Genomic DNA, 15,130 nt, shown 5'->3' on the forward strand with positions numbered 1-15,130 from the left:
ATCTTTTAGACTTTTATACACTTTCTGAACCGAGCTATAAGATTTTATGCATTACTTACTAACTGCACAACAGCAACATTGCTTGGAAATACTCAATAAATTACTAAATACATTTTTTAATAATGAAAGAGAGCGTGATTGAATTAGACGTCACAACGTTCATGAGTGTGTAGATTTACTGCTTGCAATGAGAATATTAGAATAAAAAAACTGAATTAAATTTTTGTATAGAAACCTCTTACTGTCACCCATAATTGTCCTCCGTCTGTTCTCTTGGTGTATTCCTGTTCATACAGATACAAACCAATTAGAAACCTCTACAGTACCAGTACCTGGTTACCACTGTAAACTATATAAATAAAATCGTATTGTTAAGATATCGATTCATAACACAATAAAACTAAAACGTATAAAAGCTTTTGTGTCTTTTATGTCTGCACAGTAACTGTGGGGATTGATGGGGGGTAGCAGGATGTGGACATTGTTTTAAGAAAACACTATTATAAATAAAATTATGCAACTTGTTTTTAACTATAATTTTATCTCTGCGTTTTGAGCAGGTCAGATTAAAGTCTGTAATATTCTCCCTGTTGCACATACTCTGTGTGAACTTCGGGATCGGGTGTGCATGTGTTCAGCGCCCCCCCCCCCCCCCTCCCTCCAAATCCCCACGTTCGCTGTCCTAAACCTCCAATGACATTGTTGCCCCCAGGCTCACGACTGTGAAAGGGGGCAATTAGGGGCTTTGTGTTCCGCCCCAGCTCACCCAGAAGGTCATTACATGTTATAATCCAGCAGAGCCACAGTGGAGAGCGAAAAAAAAATACATCTTTATTGAATTCTTTTCACCAGAATCACTTTTAGGCGTGTAGTTTTTAACACATGCACCCTGGTCTATTTATTTTCTTTAAAACATGTCAAATTACTGATATAATTATTATAAAAACACTTTATTTATTTTAAAAGTGGCTAAATTGTACTGGTGAGGGAAACAGGGTTTATAGATGTTATCCAAAAAACACCAGTGCACCCTGGTGCAACACAGCATTTGCACATATAAAAATTAACATAATTAAATGGAATCAAAGGTAGTAAATATAGAATGTACATAAATTATGTATTTTCACATTGGAACTTAAAGAGTCCATAGTAACTTCTGGTTAGCTTGGACCTTAAATGTAGGTCGTATACATAACCCCAGTTTTATATAATATTTTAAGGGACATTTAAATATTTCCTGCATTTTTTTTCATTAGCTGGAACAAGACCGTGATCACAACACACATTTAGAAATGCTCCAAATGCCAATATATCTCATCTAAAAACTTTGGATCTGCCAGTGTTCCCATCAACTTTGTTTTTAATACAGCAGGAATGTTTTAGAACGGTGGGAACCCCCCACCAGCACCATCACCACCACCCCTTGTATATTTGGTCCCACCAATGTTCAATTCATGGTGACGTACCGCTGATCCGTAGGCCTGCAAAGTTCCAGTTTCGTTTCATGGTTCCACAGAGCAGAATCGCAAAACCTCTGCGACCTGTTGATACAGTTTCGAGTGGATTGAAGCCGAGTTTTCTTGTACTTCTGGGTCAGCAGGGGTGAACGTCTCGAGGTCCTTCAGGGTTTAGTACGCAAACCTCTGGAATTCCTCAGGTGATATGATATGCGCCCTCTCTCTCGTTCAGGTAGTGTCACTATTGTTCTTTTAACTTGTGAACTTAGCTTCCAACTGTATCTGGAGGTACATTTAATGCCTTTGCGATCTTTTGTCGTGATGCAAAGACTCCAGTTTCTTACACCAGACTATTAAACTAACACAAAACCAATAAAGAAAAACTCTCTAAGTTAAAAGCATCAAACCTGATACAGATCTGGATCACATGGAAAATACAGCTTAGAGAATACTTTCATTTTAGATCAATAAATATATTATGCCTTTTTCTATGAGGGGAAGTTAAGCACCCCACTTTTCTTCAAATTTGAAGACCATTATATCCATGAAACAATTTTTAGACATCAGCATCCTGACCCATCTGACCACTTTTAGCTCCATCCAGCAGGTGTTTTATTCATTCGTTTTATTATTATCTAATCTTCTACAAGGACTTTTCTATTCTAAGGTCATAACAGTATCATAGAAAGACTTTTAGACGTTTAGACTGCTTTTTTTAATTACTTATTTTAATAAAAACTTTTTTCTCAATTTATATCATCACCTAATTGCATTCTTTACTTTTTGGACAACTCTCTTGACTTAGCCAAGTTTTTAACAGGCTATGAAATGTCACAATCAACAAACCCAAAGCCAGTCCAGGTATTTGATGAGTTTACAACCAGTGAAGCCCTTGATTCAACACCTGATTTGCAAACGTGTGCTCTTACAAAGGATTCTATTCAGGGGCTGAATAATTCTGAGACCGCAGTCATCTTTAAAAGTGGTATTTTGTGTTGAATTTGGCAAAACCGTTTGTTATATTAGTCGTGTTGAGCTATTTAGACTCATCAAGCACTTTATTAGAAACACCTGTCTTTATTCATTACACCTTTGTCTCTCCCTGTACCCAAGTTACCAATTTAACCGACCAGAGGACGCCGTTGGCTTGATATTTTTTTGGCTGGAGCGCTGTTCTTCTCCCAGCATCGACACTGAGGTGGTTAAAAATCCCAACAACACTGCTGCACCTGCAACATACCAGAACACACACAGCCCTGTGACTTTGTTGGTGTTAGTGGGGGTCCTATGGGGGCCCTTCCTATTAATAAATGGGGTCTATAAAGATGGGCTACAGTCAGTCATTAAATAAGCACAAAGTTTATCTGTATGGTGGGTGCAGCTTATTAAATAATCAGTAAATGTAGGTAAAGGTGTTCCTAATAAAGTGCTCATTGAGTGTGAATCGTTCGTGTTTGATTGGTTCTTGGTTCATTGCAGACGGCAATTTTTATAGTAAGTAACATTTTACTGTGCCACACTATGGATTTGTTTTTAAATGCAATATAAACTGTATATTTCATTATTATATATGCTTATATGTACTGTATATTTTGCTATATTTCTTGTATAATAAATCAGCCTCAGACCCTCATCGGGACACATTTACAGAATCGACCTGATGGGATGATTACGACATGGACGAGGGCGTTTGTGACCCCGCCGTCCGTCCTCTCTGTGAACGTGAGTGTGAAAATCACATTTATTGATCGGATTAATGCAGGAGGAAGGGCCGCGGGCTCGCGATCGATACGCTTCTAATTAACGTGTGTGTGTGTGGTGCAAAAACTACGTGTATATAAACCCGTCAGTTACTTCACACACTCATATGCTGGGGCATCCGGGTACGTCCGTTCTGGTGGTCGTGATATGGGTGGATGTGTGGTAGCTTTCAGACTTGTGGTAAGTTCTACGGCTGATGATGAACACAAAATATGACTTTTAATGACGACTGAGGCCTCATCAGCTTCTTACACCGTTCCTCATGGGTAATGGCATCTAGTTTACCAATATTCTCGGGTTTGAGTGGTACTACATCTTCTTCAAACCCCACCATAGATGTTCTACAGGGTTCAAGCTCCAGAATCTTCCAGGACTTCTTCTGAATCCAGGTCTTGGTAGGTATGTGTGTGATCATAAGGCAGTTGTACCAGTAAGTAAAAAGCGACTTACAGTAGTGTGACAGTGTACAGTCTAAGCAATTGAGGGTTAAGGGCCTTGCTCAGGGGCCCAACAGTGGCAACCTGGCAGTGGTGGGGCTTGAACCAGCGACCTTTGGATTACCAGAATAGAATGCCTTTATTTGTCATATATACATACAGGTCAGTAATGGACAGTGGGAGCCTAGTGGGTAGAGCTTTGGGCTGTCAATTGTAAGGTTGAGAGTTCGAATCCCAGCCACTGTTGGGCCCTTGAGCGTGGCCCTTAACCCTCTCTGCTCCAGGGGCGCTGGACAATGGCTGACCCTGTGCTCTGACCGCAGCTTCCAAACGAGCTTGGATATGCGAAGAAATAATTCTAGTAATCCGAACGTCGCTGGTTCAAGCCCCACCACTGCCAAGTTGCCACTTTTGGGCCCTTAACCCTAAATTGCTTAGACAGTTTGCTGTCACAGTACTGTAAGTCGATTTTAATAAAAGCGTCCACTGAATGACATAAATGTAAATGTGATAACTGTCCTGTTGTGAAGTTCAACAACACCAGCGCATTAGCGTCGTCACAGAAGGCTTGACGTTCTCCTGATACTTGACTGAATCCATCTCACCCTCCACACACTGAGGACGCCAGCAGCCCTAGGACATCATCGATTCGACTGACAGTGGTGTTTACCGATCCTGGTCCTGGTCTTTTATTGTACGTGTTTGTTACCCCGCCTTTACTTACACTGGACGTCGTATTGTAATTGTAAAACAGTGTTGCTGTGTGCAGCTGCTTCTTTGTTTACACACCGAACACAAAACAATCCTGTCTTTCTTTGCACAGCTCTTCCTTTGCTTATTCGCTTACTTATCTCTCCAGATCTGATCCGCTGACCCCCTCACGCCCTTTTACAACCCCAGGTACCGGGTTATGCCCTAGGCCGGCCGGGCGCTGTGTGATATGTTTGATATTCGGTTGTTTTCCTCATATCACGTCAACTAAATATCAGACATATTCCTACAGAGCCTGGTACAATTCTGCTCAGCTCATCTGTACACAGGAGAACCGACGCTCCTCAAGAGGAGGTAAAACGAAGGTACCATAGAATTTTTATTTTATATTATTATTATTTTTCCTCCTTATTTTTAAGTTTTGTTATTTTTAAGTCTGTTATTTCTTTCTTTCTTTATATTGATTATTCTCTGTGCTGTTTTATGTCTGTGGTTGAAAGGTGCTTATAAATAAAACTTTATTATTATCATTATTATTATCATTATTATTATCATTATTATTTTTATTATTATTATTATCATTATTATTATTATTATTATTATTATCATTATTATTATTATTATCATTATTATTATCATTATTGTTATTATTATTATTATTATTATCATTATTGTTATTATTATTATTATTATCATTATTATTATCATTATTATTATTATCATTATTATTATCATTATTATTATCATTATTATTATTATTATTATCATTATTGTTATTATTATTATTATTATTATTATTATTATTATCGTTATTATTATCATTATCATTATTATTATTATCATTATTATTATTATCATTATTATTATATTATTATTATCATTATTATTATTATTATTATTATTATCATTATTATTATTATTATCATTACTATTATTATTATTATCATTATTATTATTATTATTATTATCATTATTATTATTATCATTATCATTATTATCATTATTATTATTATTATTATCATTATTATTATCATTATTATTATTTTTATCATTATTATTATCATTATTATCATTATTATTATTATTATTATCATTATTATTATCATTATTATTATCATTATTATTATTATCATTATTATTATTATCATTATTATTATTATTATTATCATTATTATTATTATCATTATTATTATTATTATTATTATCATTATTATCATTATTATTATTATTATTATCATTATTGTTATTATTATTATTATTATTATTATCATTATTATTATTTTTTTATTTTTTATTATTAGTGGTAGATTAATAAATACTGTGTCATACACTGGCCAACTATGAAAACACAACATTCTTCAAATTTTCTGCACTTTTTTTTTCTGCATATTCTGCATATTTCTATTACAGGGCAGCACGGTGGTTCAGTGGGTAGCACTGTCGCCTCACAGCAAGAAGGTCCTGGGTTCGATCCCCAGGTGGAATGGACCGGGTCCTTAAAAAAAACACATGAAATGAATGGTTGACAGTGAATGACTCTTTTCAGCTGCTCACACTAGGGGGCGCCAAAGCGGATGCCATTCCTGACACGACCATCCTATTTATCTGAGCTGATGTGTCCACTGAGTAACTAGGTTTATGTACCACCTAAAAGTACCTGGCATCACGCCAGACAAGCTCACTTAACACACACACACACACACACAGTAAAAGTACTACTAACAATTTTAACCCAAAAGTAAATAATCATTCATTAATTTAATGTCTGTTTTACCAGTTCTTTATCCTGGTCAGGGTCAAAGTGGGTCTGATTCATTGGGCAAAAGGCAGAAAACACCCCGGTCCATCACAGGGCAAACACACACACACACACACACACACACTTGCAATTTCTAGTATCTCCAGTTAACCTGACTGCATGTCTTTGGACTGTGGAAGGAAACCGGAGCTCCTGGAGGAAACCCACACAGACTCCACACAGAAGGGACCCTGGGGAATCAAACCCAGACCCTTCTTGCTGTGAGGCCACAGTGTTACCCATCGAGCCACTGCCCCACCCAGAACAAAATAATATCATAATATGTGAGTTAAAAATGCTATAAATGCAGCAAAACAGCAGCACAAATGAGATTTATTAATCAAGTATTATTTTTCCATGCTGTTACTTCTGCTCATGAGTTCTTTTCATAGATAATAATCCCAAAATACCCACAATTGCGCTTGTAGAGCTACAGGTTCCAGCTTTAAGTGCCCACAAATCAGAGGTGTAACGGTGCCGTGCTTTAGATCACTGGTGTCCTGATCATCACACATACTTACGACTTGGGAGCATTTATAAACCAGTCAAATACAAACCAAGAGCAGTTCAGCATTTTAGACCAATAACGACCACTGGAACCCCTGTAAAATCATTATGACATCACAGTGCGTCTGGTGTGACCTTAAACGCTTGAATTGAATAGAATTTAAGTACAAAGAGACTAATATGAAGAAAGGACAACACACACACACACACACACACATTAGCAGTATTATGGGGGCAATAAGCAGAGTGTATACAGACTGTACACAGTCAGATAAGCTCAGTAAACATACACGCTTCTCTTTATTGGTCACTGCTTACCTGACACGAGGGGGGTGGCCGAAGCCCTGAGATGGATTGGCGTCCTGTTTCTGGGTAAACCTGACACACAGCGACCCTGACCAGGATGAAGCGGTTGAATGAATGAATTACACGAGCAAACAAATCCAACAATGTTTTTATTTAAAGCGACTTACGATTACCATGGGATACAATTTACAAAGAGGAGGTTAAGGGCCTCGCTCAGGGGCCCAACGGTGGCAACCTGTGGTGGTGGTGGGGCTTGAACCAGCAACCTTCTGATTGCTAGTCGTGTACCTTAACCACTGATATATCATTTACCACAAGTATATTATTATTATTACTGTAATATTATTTTTAGGCACGGGGTCCTGTTGCTTCACAGCAAGAAGGTCCTGGGTTCAATTCCCCTTTCTCTGTTTTTTTTTCCCATATCTGTGTGGGTTTCCTCCTACAGTCCAAAGACACAAGGTAACCCACTGCAACCCTGACCAGGATGAATCTGTGGCAAAACAATGCAGACAAAGAATGAGTAAATGAATGAATCCTTGAATTACTTGCATATTTACAGTAACTGTAGAATCATTTTCTGCCTGTTTAGATGTTTGGTCTTTAAACTAGAGATAGGATTGAGGCCCTTTACTAAAATATAGCACTGTCACCTCACAGCAAGAAGGTCCTGGGTTCGATCCCCAGGTGGGGCGGTCTGGGTCCTTTCTGTGTGGAGTTTGCATGTTCTCCCCGTGTCTGCGTGGGTTTTCTCCGGGTGCTCCGGTTTCCTCCCACAGTTCAAAGACGTGCAAGTGAGGTGAATTAGAGATACAAAATTGTCCATGACTGTGTTCGATATAATCTTGAGAACTGAGGAATGTAACCGAAGTGTAAAACATGACGTTAAAATCCTAATAAACAAAACAAACAAACTAAAATATAGCAGGTGGTACAAGAAATAGGGGACCTGGTGACCTGGGTTCAAACCAGTCTGTGAGCACGAGTGTGTTAAGTTATATTAGACGTTTCTAATTGTGCACATTCTGTGCATTGTGTACATCAGACATGGGTAGAAAATATGAGGAAATAAGGTCAAATGGAATAAATATCCACACTAATGCAGATTCAGCTCATATTCACACTTGATGATGATGTTTTACGGGTACAACTTCTTTGACGAAGGGTGTCGAGTTTGACAAATTTCGAGTTTAGGGGACGTCGAGTTACAAGGTACCGCTGTATCACCAAAAAAATGCTCTCTATAACCACAGCGATATTAACCGTGCTGATCACTGTCATCTCATCGTAACCTCCAAATATCGTAAGCCGACAGATCGTACCTAGAGGAGCGTGTGTATTTTTTAATTGCCAACTTTCAAAACGTACAATTACAATACGATTTGCACTTTAAATAACTTAAGCTATGCTAGTCCCTCACTTACATGATTCTAAACACTCCCATTCTAAACCTTTAAAATTGCCCCCGAAAAGAATAATCACACGATCACCGACGGGTGGCAGGTGGAATAAAAAGCTCATCTGTGTAAACAAGCGTCATTGTACCGGCAATAAAAGACTCCAGGAGAAAGCCATTGTGTACGCGTCCGTCGGACGGGCTGTTATCTGACCGTACGTAACGGAGGAGGGTCCGAGAAACGTATAAATGCCGGAGATGAGGGGTCAGAGCCGTCACAGCTCAGCCTGATCCTTCTGGAGCCAAGAGGAGGAGAATAAGACGAGACGAGAGAGCTGAATCAAGACGGAGAAGGAGACCCTGAAGAATAAGGGAAATAATTAAGGTACGCTTTATGTTCAAATGAGTCAAAGCTAGAAAAGACTTTAGAACACGTTTTTACAGAGTGTTTTTAAGTGTTTAATTTCTTTGATACCTTTTAGGTTTCATTCCACATGCTTAAAAAGAGTAAACAGCATCATTACTCAGGCTATTCCATTTATTCAATGTACCAGTATTTAAAATCAAGTACCAGTATTTAGAATTAAGAACGGAATACTTTTTGACATATTTATTTATTACAGTGTTATGCATATATATTTTATAATGATTGGCCAGTCCAAGAGAGGGTGTGCTGCTGCAGTTACGACCTCTGCTGGCTGATTGATGGGAGGGCGTGTCAGGAGAATATACGCTGCTTGTACACCATCGGGGTATACACCAAGTGGCTACAATAAATTGAGAGAAAAAGGGAGATAACACTGATGATCTCTTCATCACGGCACCTGTTAGTGGGGGGGATATATTAGGCAGCAAGTGACATTTTATCCTCAAAGTTGATGTTAGAAGCAGAAAAATGGTCGAGTGTGAGGATCTGAGCGAGTTTGATGAGGGCCAGATTGTGATGGCTAGACGACTGGGTCAGAGCATCTCCAAACCTGCAGCTCTTGTGGGGTGTGTCCCGGTCTGCAGTGGTCAGTATCTATAAAAAGTGCTTCAAGGAAGGAACAGTGGTAAACCGGCGACAGGGTCATGGGCGGCCAAGGCTCATTGATGCACGTGGGGAGCGAAGGCTGGTCCGTGTGGTCCGATCCAACAGATGAGCTACTGTAGCTCAAAGTTATGAGGTTCTGATATCAGGTTCTGATAGAAAGGTGTCAGAATACACAGAGCATCACAGTTGCAGGGCTGTTCTGGCAGCAAAAGGGGGACCAACACAATATTAAGAGGTGGTCATAATGTTATGCCTAATCCGTGTACAGGCTTTCGTGGCAGTAAACATGTCCCCATTATTTAAACATCCACAAGCTTAGAAGCTTAGCATTTTCTGTAGAAAATGGTCACATGACATCTAAATATATATGCTATCGAATCTGAAGTGAAGAGTAAGTGAATGAATGAACAGTGCCCTGTTTTGCAGATGGGTGCTGTACAGCTTAACACCCACAATGCACTGCTGCTGGCGGCTGTGTTCCTAAGTCTAGCGTCCTTCGCTTCAGCGGGATTCGGCGGTGGAGAGTGCACCTTCAACACTAAAGGTAAGTTTTTTGTTTTTCAGCTTCAATATCTATTAATGTGATAGTGAAAACCAAACAGACCATTTAGCGTATCAGTCACAGTCGCTCTCCCACCTCTCCCATTTTATAAAATATAGTTTTATTTTGTCGTGGCACTGGGGTGGTGCCATCAGTACTGAGTCTTGGTGGTGCCACCGTCCTGGTTTCTGAGGTTTTATTTTATTTGCCTACACTGGTTTGTATTTTAAATACCTGCAACCCACTCATGATGGAAAGTAGGTTCCCAGTCAGAACCCATTGGAACCTTAAGTGCATTAATGAATTAATTAATTCATTCATTCATTCACTGCCTGTTTTACCACCGCTGTATCCTATTCAGGGTCGTGGCGGGTACAATTTACCGGGCAAAAAGTAGGAAACAGGTCACCAGTACATCACAGGGCAAACACACACACTTACACTAGGGACAATTTCTAGTAGTTCCAATTAACCTGACTGCATGTCTTTGGACTGTGGGAGGAAACTAGAGCACCTAGAAGAAAGCCATGCAGACACAGGGAAAACATGCAAACTCACTTGCTGTGAGGCGACAGTGCTACCCACCGAGCCACCGTGCCACCACATTAAGTGTACTTAATAGAAAATAGTGTGAATACTTTTGCTCAGATAGGCGATCGTGTGTGTGCAAGAATGTATTTGGTGGGGGGTGTGAATAATTTTGCTTAGGTAGGTGATTGTGTGTGTGTAGACATGCAGTTGGTAATAGCAATAATAATAATCATCATCATAATAACAAGACTAATAGATAACAATAGATTGAAGTGTAGATAATTATTAAAAACAACTGGGGTGGTACGGTGGCTTGGTGGTTAGAACTGTTGCCTCACAGCAAGAAGGTCCTGGGTTCGATCCCCAGGAGGGGCGGTCCGGGTCCTTTCCTTGCAGAGTTTGCATGTTCTCACTTTGTCCGTTTCCTCCCACGGTCCAAAAACATGCAGTCAGGTTAACTGGAGACACTGAATTGTCCTATAGGTACCCGGCCGCTAGATGCATAAACTAGTGCACTGTAGTGCCGGTCCCAAGCCCGGATAAATAGGGAGGGTCGTGTCAGGAAGGGCATCCGGCGTAAACACTGTGCCAAATCGGTGGTGCGGGACACGATCCGCAGGCGACCCCTAACGGGAGCAGACGAGTAAATAGACTTTTGCTCTGATAGGCGATCGTATGTGTGCAAGAATGTATTCTGTGGGGGGGGGTGACTCGGTGGGTAGCACTGTCGCCTCACAGCAAGAATGCTCAGGGTTTGTTTCCCAGGTGGAGTGGTTAGGGTCCTTTGCGTGTCTGTGTGGGTTTCCCTCAGGTGTTCTGGTTTCTTCCCACAGTAGACATGCAAAGACATGCAGTCAGGATAACATGGGAATGTGTGTGTGTGTGTGTGTGTGTGTGTGTGTGTGTTTTTTTTTGCTGTGATGGACTGGTGACCTGTCCAGGTTGTTTCCTAGTTTCCTACCTCGCCAAATGACCTACTGTGACCCTGACCATGATAAAACGTTGTTAAAACAGACAGTGAATGAATGAATGTTCGTAAGCCATTGAGAGGCAAATTAATTATGGTCGGTACAAGCATCTGGTTCGCTTCCAAAGGAGGACAAACACGTGGCAGTCCAGAAAGGACCCTGACCACTCCACCTGGGAATCGAACCCAGGACCTGCTTGCTGTGAGGCGACAGTGCTACCCACCGAACCAACCAAACAAGAAAACTTAAAATGCTCTGAATTGTAGATCTGTGGCTCGGTGGGTATCACTGTCGCCTCACAGCAAGAAGGTCATGGGTTTGATTCCCAGGCGGAGCGGTCCGGGTCCTTTCTGTGTGGAGTTTGCATGAGTTTGCAATGAATGAATGAATGAATGAATGAATGAATGAATGAATGAAAACTGGAGCTGATGCATCTAAACGTGTTTTGTGGTACCTTGTACACAGGTAGCTGTGAGTACCAGGGTCAAACCTTCGGTATTGGTGAAAGCTGGATCACTAAAGATTGCTACCAGTGTGTGTGTATGGAACCGTTTGGCGTGGGCTGCTGTGATCAGTAAGTCACGTATTGTTCTCTTCCTGTGGATCTTGTTTATTTAAAGCCCAAGTTTAGAGTAAAAAACTGTATGTAAGGCAAGGCAAGGCAAGGTAAGTTTATTTGTATAGCACCTTTCATACACAGTGGCAATTCAAAGTGCTTTACATAAGGAAAAATTAAAAGCATTAAAACATTCCTGAGATCTAGAACCTCAGAAAGACTTCTTGCAAACATTTAGTTACAATTAAGAACATGAAATTCAAACGAGAGATAAAAATTAAGAACATGAAAAATTAAAAGAAAATATTGTTAAATATACCCTACAATTTAAGAAATATGAAATTAAAACAAGAGAGATAAGCAATTAAGAACATGAAAACTAAAAGAAAATATAGTAAAATATACCCTACAGTTTAGAGAATATAAAATTATAACAAGCAACAAACACTCATACACTACTCTATAAAAAATTATTAAGAGCATGAAAAACTAAAAGAAATATGGTAAAATGAGGGTAATAGCAAAAATTTCAAGCTCAATCATAAAAAGGTTTTTAACCTGGATTTTTTAACCTGGATGTAATTAATGAAACATCTCCAGTATGTGCGTCGCCTTCTCCTGTTGGCTAATTCCACGTTCTTCCAACAGCAATCCGCAACCAGTAGATTATCCAGACTGGTGTGAGGTGATCCGGAAGCCAGATTCATGCTCCAGCGTGGTGGTCATGAAGGCCAATCACAAGCTTTCATGCCTGTTTGAAAAGTGGGGGAAACGGCCAGACGCCTGGAAGTCCGACAACGACCCGATATTCTTTAAATGAGTGTTAAATAATCAATTATATTACTTTCACTAGAACATATCGTGTACAGTAAATACAGTAATCTGCAAATCCTGACCACACTACACTCATGTTTCTGAATAAATTCATGAACCTTTGGGTAAACCAAATGAACTCATTTAATGAATCATTTATTTAATTGTATGGCTTGTTCAGAAAAGAAAAGTATTACTTGTCTAGTTTTCATGTCTTGTTATTTTGTGTCTGAAGTCAATAAATGTTATAAATACCCTTACAGTCTATGTGTATGTGTGTTTATAATCTCATGATTATAAAGCTCTGCAATACCAAGAGCTGAGCAAAGACACCAGTCCCCTCATCCAACTGGTCACTGCACCGACACACTGCTAACACTCATCGACACACAACCTAAACACCACTAACACACACTAACACAATAAGACCAATTAGAATGAACCATATTACACAAACACTCAGAACAAAGTATCTGATTAATTGGGAAACTGAAACCAAAGTCCAAACTAAAATGCATTGGTTTAAAGCCACCACTTGTCACGAGTATGGCAACCATTTTATTGCAGAACTTTATAGGTTGTTCTAAAATCTTTTATAATTTGGGGTGACCATAGTCCTCTTTCCTGGACCTAAAAATTCGTCCGGTCGGGATTTCTAAATCACCAAAAATCTCCGGGATTTGGTTTTTGTAGTCTGTGTGCGCTATTCTTTACGTGTGTTTGGCGCTGATTTCACCTTTCTCTTTGGATCCCGCCTTCTTGCACTTCTCCCAAGCGTAAAGAAAATTCACAGACGAATTACAGAAAAAAATTCTGTGTTTTTGGGTGTGTTCGTAAACCCAGTGAGCTGCCTCGCTGTCTTAATGCCTACACAAGCAGCTGCCTCAGTAGAGAGGATTCTAATAAATCATTGACTTATAAGTCAGGTTATACGAACGCGCTACTTATGTCAAGTTCACACTACACGACTTTCTGATTTGCCGGGTCGCTGTACAGTTCACACTACACGACTGGATCTCTTGTACTTGGGAGTCTTTCAGTCGGTGTGTATTTCACACTACACGACTGATCGGTGATAGTTTCACACTATACGATCCATCACCAACTGGAATCGCAGGCGAGCTTCTCTGGTCTCACAAACTACGTTCTGTCACGAAAACAAACGTGAGTAGTGACGAGAAGTTTAATGATACCACGTCCAAAAATGCACGTCAACAAGTAGCGAGTGATCAAAGTTGTTTGTGCGCTGATGTGCAGCGTAAAATCAAGGAGGAAAAATAAATGAATCTGAGTGGATTTGGCAACACGAACAGTATGGATTGTTCTATAGTGAGTTGGAGGTTAATAAATATTTTTTGCAATGCAGTGTCGGTGTTTTGTAGAGAACGATCAGGTCAGAAAAACTGTAAAACGTGTGTGTGTGCCGATGTATTCTGATATAAACTATATTATCCCCCTGTCCCACCTGTTTACACTCCTGCGTTTCCCCTCACACTGTATCTTGCATTCTCATTGGCTGTTCGACACAGCACTCACTGCCAGACGTGCAACTCAGATCAGATATCTGACATGCTAGAAATCTCGATCCGGTCACCGAGCGCTCGGCGAGCCGGTCGGATCGAGTTGTTTGATAGTTCACACATAGCGATTGAGAGCCGAGTTTTGATCGCCGAGCGAACGCTGAGTTGCTCCCGAGCCGGCAAATCTAGCGCCGACCAGTCGCCGAGTGAAAATCAGGGCAAAGATCATGTAGAGTAAACCAGGCATTAGACAACCATTTCTTCGGGTTTTGCTTACTAAGCTAACACAGTTAGCATCATGCCATTCAAACCAATGGGATGAGGTGGCACAGCGCACTAGCATGTCAACGAACATCTCCCTCCGTGTACCGAAAACGGTTAAATTCACTGACAAGCCCGAACTTGCAAATAAAAACACTTGTGCAAGTTTATACAAATTAAACATCAATAATAATTTAATAATTCCATTCGTTTCTCCGTACCGTCAGCCATGTTTTTTTATTTTTCTGTGAGAAAAGTTGTGCCATATTGAATGCTGGGATTGTCTTGATCACTAAGGACGCTTCCGATGCTCACTCGTTCTTGAGTTAAAAAACAGTTGAAATTTTAAGATGCCTAACTAGACAACATATTAAGGCATCTAGGATTTCAAACAGCCTCCTTCTCGGGAGCGAGCATAGGATGACGTAAAATGTAGAGAGCTCACTAGGTTTTCGAACACACCCTTTGTCTCAATCGGGATCCTTGGAAAGCAGAATGCACAACCTGCAAAGCTAATATACGTGTCAGTGTTAA

General features: G+C 40.0%; 1 protein-coding gene across 1 annotated transcript; it reads left to right on the forward strand.

Moving 5' to 3' along the window:
- The first annotated feature begins 9,832 nt into the window (after positions 1 to 9,832).
- Positions 9,833 to 12,822, forward strand: LOC134310700 (prostate-associated microseminoprotein-like). Its single transcript, XM_062992327.1, has 3 exons — positions 9,833 to 9,950; positions 11,912 to 12,020; positions 12,651 to 12,822. The coding sequence occupies exons 1-3, from the start codon at positions 9,833 to 9,835 to the stop codon at positions 12,820 to 12,822; spliced, it is 399 nt and encodes a 132-aa protein (XP_062848397.1).
- The last annotated feature ends 2,308 nt before the right edge of the window (positions 12,823 to 15,130 follow it).

The sequence above is a fragment of the Trichomycterus rosablanca genome, chromosome 3 (assembly GCF_030014385.1).
Source record: "Trichomycterus rosablanca isolate fTriRos1 chromosome 3, fTriRos1.hap1, whole genome shotgun sequence".
Lineage (NCBI taxonomy): Eukaryota > Metazoa > Chordata > Actinopteri > Siluriformes > Trichomycteridae > Trichomycterus > Trichomycterus rosablanca.

What these genes read in the sequence shown, in the direction of transcription:
- LOC134310700 (XM_062992327.1), top strand. Translation starts at nt 9,833, where the DNA reads ATGGGTGCTGTACAGCTTAACACCCACAATGCACTGCTGCTGGCGGCT. An exon ending in GTGCACCTTCAACACTAAAG is followed by an intron (nt 9,951 to 11,911) that starts GTAAGTTTTTTG and finishes CCTTGTACACAG; the next exon opens with GTAGCTGTGAGTACCAGGGT. An exon ending in GGCGTGGGCTGCTGTGATCA is followed by an intron (nt 12,021 to 12,650) that starts GTAAGTCACGTA and finishes TTCTTCCAACAG; the next exon opens with CAATCCGCAACCAGTAGATT.